The sequence below is a fragment of the Sturnira hondurensis genome, unplaced genomic scaffold (assembly GCF_014824575.4).
Source record: "Sturnira hondurensis isolate 20B ecotype Veracruz unplaced genomic scaffold, ASM1482457v3 Scaffold0014384, whole genome shotgun sequence".
Classification (NCBI taxonomy): Eukaryota; Metazoa; Chordata; class Mammalia; order Chiroptera; family Phyllostomidae; genus Sturnira; species Sturnira hondurensis.
The window spans coordinates 41114534-41134083 of NW_028087015.1; the positions used below are offsets into that span (position 1 = coordinate 41114534).

At 42.8% G+C, this 19550-nt stretch overlaps 1 protein-coding gene across 3 annotated transcripts in view; it reads right to left on the bottom strand.

Moving 5' to 3' along the window:
- Positions 1-5276: 5276 nt before the first annotated feature.
- Positions 5277-19550, bottom strand: part of TTC33 (tetratricopeptide repeat domain 33) — a 30066-nt gene continuing 15792 nt past the window's right edge. For all 3 annotated transcript variants that reach the window (XM_037063229.1, XM_037063227.1, XM_037063228.1), the window contains 3 exons: positions 11213-11294; positions 9678-9809; positions 5277-6030 (listed from right to left, as the gene is read on the bottom strand). In XM_037063229.1, the coding sequence (XP_036919124.1) occupies positions 5677-6030; positions 9678-9809; positions 11213-11294 (568 nt within the window). In that variant the 3' untranslated portion in view covers positions 5277-5676. The remainder of the gene's footprint in view (positions 6031-9677; positions 9810-11212; positions 11295-19550) is intronic.

Consider the following 19550-nt stretch of genomic DNA (forward strand, 5'->3'; position numbering starts at 1 on the left):
GAAGGGGAGAAAGGAGCTTTCATGTCCAGTGACTTACCCTAAACTCCCTCTCCTGCCGATGAGGGAGAGCAAAGAAAGGGAGAGATCAGGATTCCTTGGTTAATGGATGTCCAAAGCAGCACAGAGGTCCTGCCTGTGAAAGGAAGCCAACTTCACCCCTGCCTTCCCAGCCAAGTGAAGATCCACAGTTCTCTACCTTTCTGCCACCGTGGCACACACAGCAGGCGATGATCACACACAACACACACTAAGGCACAATTCATGGTACGCTCAGCATCGGGCCACCCCTTGCCTTCCGTTCAGGTGAGCATATTTAACTGCAAGTGACTAAACTGACGTGCTTCAATTTACTCGGGTAATGAGTACACCATTTACAGTTTTCTATAGTACTGGTTAAAAATAATTACTTTCTCAATCCAAAAATGCCACCAATTACAAAATATACTTTTAGTGTAATAATCTCTCAGGAAAAAGAACCACACACTAATACAGCTATTGATTTGAAGATAATTATGAAATTATGGTTCTTGTGCCAACTCAAAACTCATGCAGGTACATCACATCATGAAATCGAAGTCCCAAGTCAGTTGAGAAAGGCCTCTGACTCAGGAACCCTGAAACTGAAGCCATGACCGACCACTTCCCAACTGCTGGGAAAGGCAATGAAACGAGCTTTCGCTACTGTGACATCAAGCGTAATGCTCGAACTAAAAAGGCCATCCTGATCAGCTGTAATCTAGGAAACTCCAGCTTTCTGAGACTCGCCTCTTTTGTCTTCATTACGGTCTGGCCACACAGCATCAGCGTAAAAGCATCCCACCCCGAGACTGCTAGCATAAAATGCTGGGCAAAGACCCCGGAGGTAACAGATCCAGGCCCTGCGATCTGTACCTCGCATGACTTTTCAATGTTTATGTGGCATTTGTTAGCAGATTTAAGACAAATAGTCCAACATCTAAGAACCTGTTGTCTGGAGAATAGTGTGTGTGTGACCCTCAAATTACCAAGCATGGCGTGGATGTGTAGTGTCCTGGCTACTGAGCACCTAGGCCACACAACGTTCAACCAAGAAACACACAAACTTTATTCCATTTGATTTTCATGTCTGGTGGTATTTCAGAAAGCACAGAAAACATATTTAATTATATTACTACCATGAACATCAGTTATTTTTCTTTCAGGTAAGAAAATGTGCTATTCAGTTAGTAAGTTGAGTAAATGTCATCACATCAGTATCCACGTCCTTATAAATAAAGTAACGTGTGCGTTTTTCTCTTCGTGCATGGAAGAGTGTTAGCTAAGCATCTCCTGGGGCCTGGAGAAATGAGCTGCCTCTATTCTCCCTAATTATTTCTTCTCCCCCATTCTACATGTACAGCACTTTATGTCTTACATCTGAGTGAGGAAGGGACGAACCCGGCCTGCGGATGTCACTCGAAAGGAAATACCGGGCTCTAGGCAGCATCGGGTGGCAGCACGCACTGCATCCTGGGTCCTGCCATTTGGGGGCCGAGAATACAGACCTCATTCCAGGAACAATCCCCAACCGGTAGACACCCGGCCCGCAGCATCGAAAGCAGTGACTTATCACTTTCAGATAAGAAAAAAATTACAAAGAAATTCTCTTCCCTTCTTAAAATTGGAAGAATTAATATATTCCTAAATTATTCACTATCTCCAAACTGATTCAAGCTCTTCACAGAAAAAGCTAGCATTTACTGAGTAATTCCCATGTGAGATACTATACAACATGCTTTACATGTTTTATTTCACATAAGAAAGAAATCAATCTAACTTTTCAAAAGCTCATAACACAAAATAGGCAAAACATTAAAATACATAAAAAACTATTCACAAATTACACAATAAACAAATACCCATTACTCAAAACAACATACCAACTTCTCTAGACGCCCAACTATCTACCCTTTGAAAATATTTCTTATTAAACAAAATAAAATAGAATTATTATTTGTTTTTTCCTTGGATCATTCTAAAACTGACCTCTCCAACCAGAGCTAATTTTCTTATATAACTTTGGGGAAAATGTAATACTTTTCCAGGCAAGTGCTGACTTCTCCGACTCTGAAAAAAGAGGTAAACATTCCACTGAAAGAAAAATTTCACAAATCATCTCAGAAAAATATAAACCATTACTTACACACTCCGACAGGATTAGATTTCTTAAAATAAAGTCACACACTTTCATCTCTAACAAAGTTGACTGTATGTCAATAGTAGCTCCCTGAGTGTCGGAAGAAACAGTTCCCAGCAGTTCTATGTAACGGCACTGCAATGTACGCACTACAAAAATAGTCATTCACATCGGCAATGGCACCACTGACCTGTGCACATCCCTGTGATGTTTCAATGAACTATTTCTTCGGTACGCCCTTCTCCACTCGTGGGATCGTACCACAAATCACACGTTAGTTTCCATGTGTGCTGTGCCTAGGTTAGTCACCCACTGGAACGCTAACAGTCGCATCCTTACTTTTTTTAAGAAAGATACAATTTAGTTATTTCAAATTATTATTATTATTTCTCATTTTACTGACTAGTTCCAAACAAGTTATCTACAAAAGGAATCCCAAACCATCAGCTGAAAAGTTATAAGCAAATGATAAGGTACTTTCAAGGCTTTTAAGCTTTTTTAAAAAAGATTTTTAAAATTTATTTTTAGAGAGAGGGGAAGGGAGAAAAGACAGGGAGAGAAACATTGGTGTACAAGAGAAACACTGACCTGTTGTCTCTTGAGCACCCCCAACCGGAGCCCAAGCCTGCAACCCAGGCGTGTGCCCTGGCTGAACAAGCGACCTTTTGGTTTGTAGGATGATGCCCCAACCCCAAAGCCACACTGATCAGGGCTTTAAGCTTTTAAAAATAAAGAAAATACTGCGTGTGACCAGGACAATGTTGCAGTACAATTTATGATATAGCTACAAGAGCCATTCATTTTGAAAAATGTACATCTAAAAAATGACTTGCAACTTCCAATCAAGATGGAGGCAGAGGTAAACACCCTTTACCTCTACGAACAACTAGCAAATAATATAGCTACACCACAAAATAATTATCACCCAGAATTGTCAGAAAATCTGGTTGAGGATTTCAAGGATTTAAAGAAGCCACATTCATCCAGATGGTAGCAGGGGTAGAGACCCTGGGAGGTGCAGAGAGGCGTGGAGACAGGAAGGGTGGTATCACATTCATGTGTGGTGGATAAAAAAATGAGGAGGACACCTCAGGAGTGAGGGATCCCAGCCCCAGTCCAGACCACCCAGCCCAGGGTCCCAGTGCCAGGAATGTAAGTCCCCATAACTTCTGGCTATGAAAACCAGTGGGAGTGGAGTGTGGGCAGAAGAAACTCCGTCCTCTTAAAGGGCCCACAACGGACTTAGGACTCACACAGACCCACCCTTCTGGGATTCAGGACAAGGGCAACAGCTAAAAGGGTACCAGGGGAATATGGGGGGAGGAAGTAACGTGCGAGTCGGGAGACAGCTTCCTCCCAGACAAAACTACAGAGGCCAGGCAGTGCATTGTCCCCTCTGCAGGCCCTCACCCACACAGAGCAACAGAGGGATGACACAAGTTCCCCTCACCTAGAGATGACCCAAGGCTCCACCCCACACAACTTACCAGGTGAGTTAAGACAGGGAGTCAAAGCAGCTCTACCTAATACACAGAAACAAACACAGGGAGGCTGCCAAAATGAGGAGACAAAGAAATATGGCCCAAATGAAAGAACAGAACAAAACTCCAGAAAAAGATCTAAATGAAATGGAGATAAGCTACCTACCAGATGCACAGTTCAAAATACTGGTTATCAGGATGCTCCAGGAACTCACTGGATACTTCAATGCCATAGAAAAGACCCAGGCAGAAATGAAGGTTGCATCAAGTGAAATAAAGAAAAGTCTGCAGGGAATCAAGAGTGAAGAGGATAAAGCAGAGAATCAAATCAACAATTTGGAACACAAGGAAGGAAAAAGCATTCAACCAGAACAGCAGGAAGAAAAAAGAATTCATAAAAACAAAGAGAGGATAGGAACCTCTGGAACACCTTTAAATGTACCAACTGATCTGAATCATAGGGGTGCCAGAAGGAGAAGAGGAAGAACAAGAAATTGAAAGCTTATTTGAAAAAAATAATGAAAAACCTCCCCAATTAGGTGAAGGAAATAGACATACAAGTCCAGGAAGTACAGAGAGTCCAAAACAAATTGGACCCAAAGAGGACCATACCAAGACACATCATAATTAAAATGTCAAAGGTTAAAGATAGAGAATCTTAAAAGCAGCAAGAGAAAAGCAGATAATTACCTACAAAGGAGCTCCCATAAGACTGTCAGCTCCTCTAAGAATAGAGGAGACTGGCATTCAAAGTGATGGCATTCACAAGAAGTATTCAAAGTGATAAAAGCAAGGATCTACAACCTAGATTACTCTATCCAGCAAAGCTACTCTTTAGAATGGAAGGGCAGACAAAGCGTTTCCTAGATAAGGTAAAGCTCAGAGAGTTCATCATCATGAAGCCGTTATTACATAAAATGCTAAAGGGAATATTATACAAGAAAAGTAAGATCAAAATGATGAACATTAAAATAGCAATAAATTCACAACTATCAATAATTGAATCCAAATAACAAACTAAGCAAACAAGCACAACAGAAACGGAATTACAGATCTAGAGATCATGTGGAGGGTTATCAGTTGGGAGGGGGGGAGAGGGAAAATAGAGGGAAAGGTATAGGGATTAAGAAGCACAAATTGGAAGGTACAAAATAGGGGGATGTTAATTACGAACAGAATAGGAAATGGAGAAGCCAAAGAACTTACATGCATGACCCATGGACATGAACTAAGGATACTAGGTGGAAAAGGTCAAAGGGGTAAAAAATTGGGATGACTGTAATAGTATAATCAATGAAACATATTTTTTAAAAAGTGAATTACTTGTGTTAAAGATAATCTACCATTGCTTAAAAAAAAACACATCATTCTCACATTTATCAGTACTTCCTACATCCAACAAATACTGAAGGTGACAACTACCGTGATTACAATTATTTTGAAGTCAAAGTCAAAACAAGCATAAATTAGAATTAAGAGAAGCTGCAGAAAATGTCCAGAATGTACACATCTGCATGCATTTCCAGACAAACTTTCAAAGAATCTGCATATAACCAAATGAAAACCTTGAATCCAAACAAACATCAAAAACATTCAAGTTTTATGATAAAGTTACTCTAACGAAACCAAAAACCAGAAGATTGAATAGTAACAGCAGTATATTTTTAGGAGGGAAACAAATCACTGACTTCCTTTTATATAAAAACAAGTCAACATTTTAATAACACTGGCCATCAAGTTATTCACCAGTCAAGCATTCATTTCCAAGTTGTATCTTTAAAATGTATTCACTTGTATATTTGGATTAAGTTTATTAATCAAAACCATCGTAGGCAGAATTCTAGGCTTAGTAAGTTTAAACCATAACTTATCAAAGCATAGTCCAAACACTATATAGTCATTCTACCCGTTAGTTTGTATATGCCTCACGTGAACAACTTATTTTACAAACAGCAGTTTTGCCCAGTTTCTCCCGAGTAAATGCCTGCAGGCCTAAAACTTCAAGCCAGAAAGGCAGATTCAAACCAGTCCTGCTTAGCCTCATCGGGCTTTGATAAACACAGAGCCGTCGGGCGGCGTAGCACTGTCTTCCTGCTCGGTTACCGTCTCCACCGTCCCCGAAGCTGACACAATAACCATTGTTTTATTTGCTGTCACTGGCTTTTGTTTTTCAGCAATAGCTGCACAAACAGCAACAATCTCATCACTCTCAAAGTCATAGTCAGGAATTGACTTCGGCGAGCCGTGTGTTGCTTCCGCCGGTGCTGCTCTCTCCTTAATCCTCTGGGCTGCCTTCTGCTGCTCGTGGAGCGTCCTGGCCCAAGAGAGGTCTTCCTTCCAGATTTCAGGGTTCATCGGGCAGATATGAAGGGCCACCTGAAAACTTCGAATTGCCTAGGGAAAGAAAAGGCCAGGTGTTTTTCATTTCTTTGCTTTGGTTTAAAAAACAAATGTATTTAACATAATCCACAATATCCACATACATATGTATGTATATGCACATACCGATAATATATACATATCTTTAACATAATAGACTATAAGGATGGAAGTTAGAGCTGTGTCCAAACCACTAATGATGATTATGATGAAAAACACAAAGGTTCTAAATGTGTGAAAGAGTGAGAAACTGCTGATGAGGAGGACTAACAGTCCATTGAAATAGAGATATTACGGTTCAGAACAAGGCAAATGCATTGCTCAGCTTCTGCAGATCAGCAAGCACATGAATCTAGGGACTCTCCTGGGCTATACCACAGTCACCAGGAAGGCACCAGGAGAGCACAACTCTGAAGCCAAGTGTCACAGGAGACAAAGACAGACACTGCACAGTGGCCCAAGGTCAATTCCCCAGAATTACACGATGACTGTCAGTACACGCACACCCAGCATCAGAATGCCTAAGCACAGAAAGTGAACACCGACAGACCGGCGGGACAGAGGACCAACACGGGAACGGGGAGCAGCACGACACTGCGGAGCACAGGGACCCGCACAGACCCCTGCACAGACCCCCGCACAGCACCCCACCCAGAGAATGTGGCAGAGCACACATTCTCCCCAAGCACACAGGGGACACCTTCCACTACAGAGCCCATGTGGCATCACAAAACAAGTCTTTGGGACAACTGTGACAGCATAAACAATGGCATCTTTTTAAATAAATAAATAAATAACAGAAAATTCACACTGCAAAAAAAACCCCTGAATTTAAACAGACATACTAACAATCTAACCATCTTCTCTGACTCTAATGGAGTAAAACTACAAATCATAGCATAAGGATAACTGGAAAATTCCCAATACTTAGAACTCAGTGTACTCTTGAACAGTCAGTAAGTTGGAAAAGAAACCAAATTTCTTTGAGAAATTAGAAAGCATCTCGGCCCAAATGAGAATGAAACACACTAAGGGTACGGGACGCTGCAAAAGCAGAACTAAGAGCAGAGCTTCTATCAAGGCCTGTGTGTCAAAGGGAAAAATCTCAAGTAGAGGAGCCTACCTCCACCACTCAAAAAGTCGGAGAATGGGAGCCAAACAGAGCCTGTAATCATTTCCCAATGTACACAACCAATTCTGCATAAAAATGTAAATAACAACGCATAGAGATAGACCCAACTCCTGACTTTTAACTTACTACCTGTTTATTTAACTATATATTTTGTTACATTTTTATACACAGGGTAGGGAAAAGGAGGTTTGCAGTCTGAGTACACAAAATACAGTTTCTTCTTCTATTATTTATTTATTTATAATAATAAATGAATAATAATGAATTATAAATAATAGATTAATTATTTATTAATTACTGCATTATTTCTTGTACAAACTGCAAACCTACTTTTGCCCACCCCTTTAGTAAGAATTATTGTACATTACAAATGTTAGCTTGCTGTCAATACATTTTTCATAGTACAGTAGAAGCTCAGTTCTCACACTAAATTTGTTCCAGAAGTGATTTGTTCAGACTCCATCACACCTTAGGGATGCATGACTGGTCACGCGGGTCAGCATGAGAGGGTGGTACGGTCAAGAACCAAAGTTCTGTTCAACAATCAGAGACACTTCTTTCCGTGTATAATTTGGTCAAGAACTGAACTGTAGGAGATGACAGAGGTTCAAGAACTGAGGTTTGACTGTATCACCTCATTACGACACTGAGTAAAGTACTTTTTAACCATTCCAGTCTTTCAAAATAATATTAAGTTTAGCCCCAGCCAAGTAGCTCTCTTGGTTAGAGCAACATCCCAATACACTAAGGCTGTGGGTTCAATTCTCGTCAGGGCACATACAAGAATTAACCAGTGAGTGCACAAATAAGGGGAACAATGAATCAATGTTTCACTCTCTCCCCCCCATCATCTCTCTCTCAAAGCAATAATTTTTTTAAAAAAACAGAATTTTACATAAAAATTACAAATTTAGATTTTTTTCAAGTAGAACCCTAGAAAACATTAAATGAGGACAAAATAACACATTTAATTCCTCCAAGAATTGCACAATACAAGTACAATGGATATAACTACATCAATAGGGAAAAAAATTGCACAAGCACTCTGATTTTCAAAACTCAGGAATCTGACCCGGTATCTCCTATACAGTAACACATCCTCTGTAGAACAGTATTTTGCTAAACATTCTGCCCTAGAGAATTTTCCCATTACCATAGGCACTTAAAAGCAAAAAGCACAATGACTCGTAAGTTTTGAATAAAGGAAAAATGGAAAAAGTATTATGTAAGTTTCTACTTGGTTCTTTTACCTATTAGAAAACCAAATTCCTTGAACTTTTTCCCAACTCTAGTATGATTTAACTCTTCAGGAGAGAAGGATGACTATGTTCAATGGCAAAGAAACAAAATGGACTTTGGCTCAATTGGTTTCCGTTACTGTGAATTTCACTTCACATTATCATTTTTTAAAAGATTTTTATTTATTTATCTCTAGAGGGAAAGGGAAGGAAAGACGGAGAGAAATGTCAATGTATGGTTGCCTCTCATGAGTCCCCCGCTGGAAACTGGCCTGCAACCCAGGCATATGCCCTGACTGGGAATCGAACCGCGATCCTCTGGTTCACAGGCCCATGCTCAATCCACTGAGCTACGCCAGCCAGGGCTCCACATTATCGTTTTTAAGTTACTTTATTCCAATCAATTCTCCTCTCATCAAAAACCCCTACATATGCTTTCTGAGTATTTGACTCACATTTATTTCATCAACAGAAATAGTATATTTACAAGGGCATCAGAAAAACCTGAGTTACCCACAACTCACTGGGGCCAGTGCTAGCAAAGTTAAATTCAGGGTTTACCAATAATTTTAGCCTTTAGAGAAACTTGGTTTTTGTTTCATTTTTAACCACTAAGGCCTATAAAAGCATGGAAAATATTTCTTTAATGACAAAAAGGAAGTCTGAAACGAAACAGGGCAGTTCTCACAGCTAGCGCTCACCTGTGTAGCCTCTGCGACCTACAAGGCACCGTCCAGACAAGTTGACAAATCCATTAAGTGCCAGTTTATAGGAAACGTCACACAGTGAGTATGTCATTTTTATAAGCTTCTACGCTTCCCCATTTTTCTCCTCACGAAGTCTAGCAACTTTTCGGGCCAGATATTCATCACCACCACACTCCCACACCCCACTTCCTCCCTTCCCCAGGCCATGCTCCTTCAGTGCCTCCCTCCCCGCGGTGACGCGTGGTGAAGCGCGCACACTGCTGCATAATGTGGGAAATTTAAGGACGAAAAGCATTACCCCCAAAGTTACTTACTTCAGATTTAAATGAGGTTTACCAAATGCCAATATTTTGTGTTAATTTTTTAATTAATTTCCATGATTCCAAGTACCTGAAAAATATTCTGACCCTGATATAATTGGTGGATATGATGGAAAAAATAGTGGTAACTCTGATCTGTGTTTGTGGTTTACCCTTTAAGAGGTAATTCGCTATTTATTTTTTGCACAAATTTGATAAATGCTTAACTTTTTATCAAAACCTGTCAAAACAAAATGTTAGCATTACAGTCGTGTGCCTTCCTTACCAAGACTATCTCCCCTAATCCCAGCTGTGCGCGCCCCAAAGTCTGCCAAGACTCCCAGGAACGCGGGTTCCTCTGCACAGCCATCTCCGCTGCGTGAACTGCAGGGAACATTTCATGAAGCGACATGAGGACCTACGGCCAAAAACAGAAACAACTGTCAGCAATGCCCACGGACCAGCAAACTCCCAACAGATAACCACACAGAAACCACCCTTTTCATTTTTAAAAGTGTATTTTTAGTCTGGTAACCACAGCATCTCAGTGGTTCTGACCCCCACCAGTGCTGCCCAGGGTCGGGAATTATATTCTTCTTCCTGTCTCTAAAACGTCAACACTATAAAAATATGAACCATTCCCTCTCCAAGTTCTGAACCCCACCGTCCACCTGGCCGAAACCACGTGGCCACACCCGACCACAGCAGCTCAGAGCTCTCTGAGCTCCCAGGTCCACTTCTACTTATCCTCCTTGTAATGGGGATTTAGGGCGCCCCAGGCCCTGCTGTTACACTAGGTAAATTTAAATCTGCTCAACCACACTTCCTGTCCCTCGGGCACACCCTCCTGCTATAAAAAGCACCCAAACACGCCACAGGCCCTCGCACAACTGGTTCTTCACACCACACACACCGGAAAAATTAGGGGGCCCAGCACCTTCCATCTTCGATCTATGGCAAAGGGCCGATTTCGTCTATAATTTTGGGACCATATGTATTTCACAAAATTTCTGACACAACCATCATTATCAGGTTCCAAATTAAATAACTCATTTCATACAACTCACCACAAGTCTTGTCTTTAATAAGTACATATTAAAGGCTGAAAATATCCCAATGAAGGTGCTCATACCACTTTTATTCAGCAGACGTAATTCACTTGGGTTTTCCCGGATAAACTAGAATCAAGGCTGGCAGGAGGGCACCCGGTCCGAGACCACCGTCCGGAAAGAAGTCTGCCAGGCGGTGGCAGCGGGCAGCACGGCGACTGCTCCCGGCCAGACACACGCTCCACACGCCAGGGCCTCCTGGGTAACTCAGTCCAAACGCTCAGAGGTATTGTTTGTGGACTTTCCCACAAATACCAGAACTGTATTTTTAAATACAGAGGCTATTTTTAAACTATTGATAAAATCAGACTATTTGGACCTTTTGCTAAGAACTAGGCCACTTTCAGAGAAACAGCATCCGCTAGAATCCAATCCACTGGAGCAGCGCCGTCACTGACAAGCCCACTAGGACCCGTCTCCGAGGACAGCAAACCCACTGCACCCTTTTCGGAGACCAGCGGTGACTTCGTAAAGGACGTCCACCTGCTCACGCCTTACCGCGGTCAGGTTGCAGAACAGTCAACTTCATTGTGAAGGTAAACAAATTTCTAAGTTTGACACATACGGAAAAGCCATAAATGACATCACAACATTTTTCCCAAATAAATTGTATTTAGTAAAGAAAATGGAACAAAATGCTACTTTGGTCCATCGCTGCTCACCAAACACCACACAACGGCATAACCCAAGTGAAATCCTTCGTAACCCTCACCTGCGACTTCATCTCGTACAACGCAGCATCGTTCGGGGTCAGCTGCAGTGCTTCATCCCACTTCTGAATCGCCTCTCGGTATCTGCAGATGTGAAAGCTACCTTTAGTTCAAACTTCTAGTAAGTTCTTGAGAGTATGTCACCAAATTTGAAAACCAGATACTAAGGAATAATCGTTCATCAAAAATACCTCTATTAAGGACTAATAACAATGATGTTAAAAAAGGAGAAAATTTAGGAGATAAAGAGAAAGGACAGCAAAAGGGAAAAAAAACAAAATATAAATAAAAGAGATCCTGAAAATCTTTCTCTAAGATTTTATTTCCTGGGCTCATAAATCAGAAGAATTTCTCTTTTTTCATCAACCTGAATATCTGCATGTGCTATCATCCATTTTAGAGGAATTGGGTTGGCCAGAAAGTATATTTAGTTTTTCCCATACGATGGCTCTAGTAGTGCTTAGTTGTCTTTAACTTCATTTGAAACAATTCCGTTAAATTGTATTGTGACAGGTGTCCTATCAGCATGCATTTAAAAAAAACTGTCAGAATTGGTGAAGGTTTGTGCAGCCATTTTAATATTGAAGATGGAAGAAAACATGCAACATTTTTGGAGCGTTATGGTTTATTATTTCAAGAAAAGTAAAAATGCAACTGAAACGCAGAAAAAGATTTGTGCAGTGTGTGGAGAAGGTGCTGGGACTGATGGAACAGTCAAAAGTGGTTTGCGCAGATTCTCGGTAATACTGACATTTTAGTCAATAATTCTCTGCTATGGGGCTGTCTTATGCATTAGAACATGTTCAGCAGCACCCTGGCCTCTACCCACTAGAGACCAATAGGGGGAGAGAGCCAACACACTCAAAATACCCAAATCAATAAAGTTATTGGTGAAAACAAAGAATGTGTCTTCTACAGAAAAAACTAAACAGACTTTTTGGCCAGCTCGGTATTATAAAAAACTTTTCTGAGGAATTTACAATCTAGTCGCAACCCTGGGCTCTAGAAGGCAGCAGTCTGGCCGACAGAGATGACCATTTAAGGAGCAGCCCCGGTAATTTTGTAGAAATGCTTCCATTTTACGTTTCTTTGTCCATAATAAGCCCCATGAACGCGGAGACCGTGTCCTGCTCATCATGAGTAATGCACGGTAGTTTGTGAACTACGGGTCAAACCAACGACAGAGCGTGCAGCTCCCACCACCGCCTGATGTTCTGGTCACGTCTCTCCTTTGAGCTCCAAAGCCTCAAAGTCACCAACACCTCCCCCTAGATGTCCCCAAAACATCTCAAACTCAGTATGCCCACAACTGACCTTGGCACACTCCATGCCAAATCTGCAGAAGCACAGAAGCACTCTTCCTTTTTAAAAAATAAATTTAAGGAATGACTAAGTCCTGCACATTATCCAAAGCAGTCACCTCCACAGCAGCCTTCACAAAGGTTAACTCACGTGTACGTGAACACTTTGATGCAGAGACGGTTCTAATTAATTACCAGAACAGTTTTCATCGTGCTTTTCTGTCTTGTACTGTCCCCCAGTGCTACAGTTCTGCTCTCTAGAGCTAAATGGAAAAGACATAACCCACCCGTTCTCTTTTCTGGCTACGTACACAATGATCTGTAGGGATTATGGAGAAAAAACACACACATGCCGGTCCCTGCCACAGATCAGTGAAAAGTGATATTCTCAGAGTGGGACTCCGTCACCCGCATTTTTTAAAGTTCCCCAGGTAATACTAGCAACATTCTGGGGTGTGAACCACTTTTAATATCTCTTAGAGTATATTAATCCCTATCGCATGCGATCTTCTTCTGAATCACTTCCTGCTACCTACTTTCCAGACCCCTCATGTTCTCTGTATGTGTTCTTGGGTATCGTTTCCCAACTAAGGTAAGAAAATTCAAAGCAAACATAAGAGAAATGTGAGCTGATCTGCCCTGATTTTTAAGCAGAGGCAGAGAACTAAAGAAATAAAGACAGAATTTGGTAGAAAACACAAAGTTGAAGAACATACGAGGGGGGACTCCCAAAAAACAGAATTTATTTATAAAAAACTGTGTGTTTATTCTTACACGTTGAAACTTCAGCCACCTTCCAAGTGCTCTCCATTGGAGGCAATACACACAGCAAGACTTTTTCCCGCCGCTCAGAACAGTTTTTGGACTCTTCGTTTCGATGCCTGCTAGTGCCTCTGCTGCTTTTTGTTCCACTTCTTCTACATCAGCAAAACACTTCCCTTTGAGGGCTTTTTTCATCCAGAGAAACAAAAAAAGTCACTTGGGGCGAGATGGGATGAACAGGGAGGGTGGGGCACGGGGGTCATGCTGTTTTTGGTCAAAAACTGCTGAGCACTCAGCGTGGTGTGGGCAGGTGCACTCATAACTCACCCTCATGAAATGGACAAGCATGTTGAAAGAGTCCTCAAAAAAATTCACTGAAGCTGAACACAGCCTCTCACAACACCAGCTGGTACACTGATACAGATGGAATCCTAGAACATTCCCTAGTGGGGGAAGCCTGTACTACAAGGGCCCACACCCTCCAGAATTCTGCTTTTGGGGAGTTCTCCCTCATAAAAATGCACATTCTCTGTTTTCACCTTGCTACAGAGTTCATTTACTAGTAAATAATACAAATAGGCAACACCATCTACAGCATCTTCTGCCACCCCCCACGTGACAAATGGGCTACAGCCAGCTTGGAACAAGCGTGCCACAGAGCCAACTCCGTGCTGGCAGCAGCGAGGGCTGACAGGGAGGGAGCGCGCTTTCCAAAGCCCCCCTTAACTGCCACTGCAGGCTGCAGCAGTGGCCACCGCTGTCTCCTAGTAGCAGGCTGCGTGTAGCAAGGACATGCTGAAGATTCACTTGGCAAAGGCTGCCGTCTTTGTTCCCAAGCAAACGACAACGGAATGTGCAGAGGGGGCGGTCAGAGCTGCTGCCTGGACCAGTGCTGAGACCCTCTTCCCCAGCAGGGCCCCTGCTGAGTCCTGAAAAGGTATCTGCCGGAACTCCGTGTTTAACTCTGGGCGAAAGACTCCTGCCTCAAAGTTTAGGGATGACCAGTGATTTGAACAGTGGGACCATTTATTGCCCTCTTTCTTACCACCTGCTACCACCTGCCTCTGCCTGCATCAGAAATGATGTCGTTGCCTGCAACAACTCGTTTGTTGTTCCAAGAGCTTTACTAACTAAAAATTATTTCTCCAGCAAATATTTTGCCAAACTCAACGATCTGTCAGAGCCAGGGTCCCGAGACGGGCGGAACAGGGGAGACACAGAGTGTCATTGGGGGCCACCTGTCAGTGCTCTTCCTCCGCCCATTCAAACTCTTGCACTGCTTGGCTTTCCGGTAAGGGACACGGTGCCAGGCCAGGCCTGTGGGCAGCCGCACAGGCCTCGGGGGCGGCTCGGGCGCTCTGCACACACCTTGTGTTCGGCAGGTGGTGAACAGGGGTAGCTAAACCACCGCGTCCCACGATGGCTCTTCATTACCCTCAATGGGAATCTGAGGTTCCCGATTATTTTTAGATTATTTCCACATTAATATTAGCTTACACCCTGCCTAAAGCAATTCAAATTAAGCCACTTAAGGTAATTTTCAGGTGCTATTAAAATTATTTGTTTATGAATTCCAATTAATCTGCTAAAATACCACCAACTAGACCTGGCTGGTGTGGCTCAGTGGACTGAGTGCCAGCCTACAAACTGAAAGGTCACCAGTTCGATTCCCAGTAAGGGCACGTGCCTAGGTTATGGGCTAGGTCCCCCATTGGGAATGTGTGAGAGGCAACCAATAGACATATCTCTCATACATCAATGTTCCTCTCCCTCTCTTTCTCCCTCCCTTCCTCTCCGTCTAAATAAATAAAATCTTAAAAAAAAAATACCTGGCTGGTGTGGCTACCAGTGGATTGAGTGCAGGCCCACAAACCAAAAGATCGTGGTTCGATTCCCAGTCAGGGCACAAGCCTGGGTTGCAGGCCAGTTCCCAGCAGGGGACCCACAAGAGGTAACATACATTGATATTTCTCTCCTTCTCTCCTTCCTTTCCTTTCTAAAGAGAAATGAAATTTTTAAAATATTTTTAAAAGAGTTTCCAATTTAAATAAATAAATATATATATAAAGTTCCACCAACCATACAGAATTAACTAGCTGCTTCTGTGCCATTAACACCTATCAGACCACACTGCTTGGATTCTCATGCTAATTCCTCAAGGGTCCCATTCTTCCCATCCTTCCTTTCTCAGCCTTCCAGCTGGAGTAGCATCCTTTCAGCAAAACATACTTTTAATTTAAAAAGGAGGGTAAAGAAAAGATGCGAGCACTTCACTTGGTACCTTTTAGCAAAGGAGAGGATAAAAAGGAACATCCAAAGAAGGAATAAGAAGCTTGAACTTGACGCCCTGGCTAGGTAAGCTCAGTTGGTTAGAACGTCACTCCCAAATGCCAACGTTGCTGGTTCAATTTCCAGTCAGGGCATTTAAGTGGAACAACAATGAATGTTTCTCTTTTTCTCTGTCTCTGTCTGTCTCTCCCCTCCATCCCCGTACCTCCCCTTCTTCTTTCTCGAAAAACCAATGAACATATCCTCAGGTGAGGATTTACAAAAACAATAAAAAACAAACATTAAGAAAATATTAAACTGCTGAGTTTTATTTACTATCATTTTTTAAAAGTATCTGGACATAGGATTAGGTTCAGGCATAAAATCTACTTCAGTAATAATTTAAACTATTTACTTACACAAAGAACAAACAGTTCTTTAGGTTTCTCATTTATTATTGACAAGAACAAACCATTCGGGTTGGCTCAGTTCACTCTGGACACAGGGGGAAGGAACTCTGAAATTACACAAAGGTGTACATATACTGAGCAAAGGTCACTTTCCGAAGCAAATTAACACAAGGATGCCAACTCCCACCCACTACAGCCCCATTCTCAGTTCTTACTCGACTGAAAACAACAACCCTATTCAACTTGCTGCACTAGACAATAAACTCTGAAATAAGTAAAAAGTCACAATTTTAATCTCCCAACTTACACTTCAGATACCGGGATCACGTAAAACACTTTACCATCTACACTATTCACTCATTTAGTGTACACCTAAATGTTACAAAGTACAACCCACCAGAAATTAACTTCGGGTATCATGGAATAATTTGGATCAAATAAATATACACACAGCAAAAGGCAAGACTATAATAAGATGCCTTAATTTGCCTCTATGATAAAATAACAAAATATGAAAAAAGCAAAAAATATTCCAGGACCCCCTCTCTTCACCCAGATGAACCCACCCCGTTGTCGCCCTGCCCCCTGAAGGAAGGGTCCTGCGGCCCCCCATCTAATCCCTCTGGGGAAGACTGGTTCGGGGCACCCAGTTCTTGTGCTTCACAGAACAATCTGCAAGTGTACATGTATTTCTGTGCTTGTTTAACCCAAAGTCCCACACAGACAATGCGACAGGTACTGTGCTCCCCTAGCACAGTGTGCAGCTGTAGCACCCAACACAGCAGCATCTAACACATACCGATAATATCTGAAAAAAATTCGGTGCAGGGTGGATGCATTCGCATGATGTGGAACAGCCCCTGACGAGAAAATAGCTGCCAGTGCCTAAAGCAAAGTTTTCATTCCACACTGAGAAATGCAGTCTAATGTATCTCAACACATTTGGAGAGGTCAGCAATAAAAACAAAGTACACTTTCATGCTGAGAAAGATATATTACCTGAGAAAAGAGAACCCTACTGATCACTGAAAACTTCCTAGGCCACAAAATAAATACAAAAATTCTACATCAAGGATTAGCAAATTAAACCCAACAGCCTATTAAAGTAAAAAATCCCAAAGACAGGTACATGCAACCACACATTCACTGCAGCACTGTGCACGGTGGCCAGGTCATGGAGACGACCGCAGTGCCCTCAACAGAGGACTGGATAAAGACGCTGTGGTATTGTACACAACGGAGCCCTACGCAGCCATGAGAAGGCATGAAATACCGCCATCTGCAACAGCATGAATGGACCTTGGGAATATCACCCTAAGCAAAATGAGAGAAAAAGTGAAGAACCATATGATTTCACTCATAGGTGGGACATAAAACAAAGGAACAAATGAATAAACAAAACAGACAAACAACTCACAGACACAGACAACACTGTGGCAGTCACCAGAGGGAAACAGGTGTGGGGGTGGTGAAGGGAAAAGGGGGCCAAACACATGGTGATGGAAGGAAGTTTGACTTTGGGAGGTGGGTACACAGTGCAACGTACAGATGACACGTCACAGAACTGCACACTCGAGCTGTTCCAACCACAGACGGGCCACGTGAAACCACAGGAGTGACCTACACCACACACATGCAGCAGAACCACCCTGCTGAGCCCGCCACCCCAGAGTCGTGAGAGGTAATGAATATACACACTTGAGACCTATATAATTTTACTAACCAATGTCATTCCAATAAATTTAGTAAGAAGTACTTTTAATGTGATAAAATATAAAGTATAAAATCCACAGGATCACACAGAGTACACCTCAGAAAAAACTGAAAGGTTTCGTATCTAACAGATAACGGGGAAATAAAGTACATGACACTCAACAATTCTCACTATAGTTTACAGCCATTTCTGATTACTTACAGCTATTCTGTGTAATGTTCTTAATAAAATTATACAGATAGGCAGATAGACAGATAGATATAGCTACCTCAAAGACATGCAATCTTTTCGTGCTATTATCCACTAAGCTTCAATATTACCTCTAGAAGCAAGAGGTGCTTCCAAGCCTACCTAATAACATTTCCAAATGTTACTGCAGACCTGACGCGAAGAGCTTTTGGAAACACACTGTGTTCTGTCTTCTTCCTCGGGAAACTACCTTGTTCCTTAATGATGATCCTTTTCCTGACGATCTTCCACCTGACGCAGAGGCAGTAAACGCTGCAGGCCTTAAGCACAGCAGACACACCTCTTCCAACACTGGCCTGTCCGTCCACTCTCGGCCCCAGTGCTCCCCACGCACACCGGCCTCCCCTCGGCTGCCCCTGTGCCGCGCCCCTGCCACACACCAGGCCTGCGTTCGCCCGAGTGCCCAGCGCCCATTCGCTTGCACCGCTGGCCTTCTGTTCCTCCTCCCCTGCGCCCACTCAAAGGCTCTCTCTCAACTCCAGCACCCACTTAACACCCCTGTTCTTCATGAACACCACTCTGACCACACAGTAACACTTACATTTCTAAAGTCTGTGTTTTCAAAGGCATTTTAAATGTAATTTCTTAACGTACAATTATTTTCATGAAAAGTTAACTCATTACTGACAAAATCCCTGTAGGACTGGCTCTGTTCATTCTCATTTTACTGATGAGGAAAGCAGCCACAGGGCCAATGCTAAGGCACATGGTACCAGTCCTGCAGAAACCGAGATTTTAAGCCAGCTCTTTAACTACAAGACCACAGCTTTCTCCAGCTTCCCCAATGCCCCTCCCATTTAATACTTCTCTCATTCTCCAGGTAGTTTTATCTTCTCTTTACTAAAGAGTCCAGAGATCAAAGATTTAGCTACACACCCTACACCCTCCAGAGCAGCTAGCCTGTGATACTAGATGGCACTAATTTGTCTCACCTTCTCCAAGAGAAGTCTGGGGAAGCACCGAACAGCAGCATGGAAGACGTGAAAAGGGAGGACAGGAGCTGGCTAATCGTATGTATATTTTACAAAAAGTTTTTAAAAAGTCTACCCCATACAAAAGCAGCAAACACCTTAACCCTACTTCTTCCCTCTCACCACTCCAGGTACAGGAGTTACACGAACTCCCAGAACCAGGGGTTGGGATACAGGCACAAGGAAGCAGGGGGGCCTAAGAAGCTGGGGCGGGTCTGAGGTTTCAAGAGCCTGTGTGCCTTTCGAGGAAGGGGCTGCAGGTCTTTGGGCTCTAGACCAAAAGCTCCATTCAGTGGGTAGTTCAGACTTTGTGGGCCACACAGTCTCTGTCTGCCCCAACTACAGTCTCAATTTCACCATGGCACACAATCGGCCACAGGCGCCACGGACACAAAAGCGACGGCAGTGCCCCAACAGAACGTCATCAAAGCAGGCTGTGGTGTGCCAGCCCCGCTCCGCTCGGCCCAACTCCTGCTGATGTTTGTCACATCTGTCAAACGTCCTTTTACTTTCGGTCTTCTCTTCTGCCTAACTCAGCCGGAGGCAGTTATAAGGCCAGGGGGGGCACTTAGGACAACGTGCGGGGCGTTTCTAGCTGTCAGTATGACTTGGAGGCCCCAGTGGCAGGGGACCAGGGACGTCCTGCACTAAGACTGAGCCGCTTT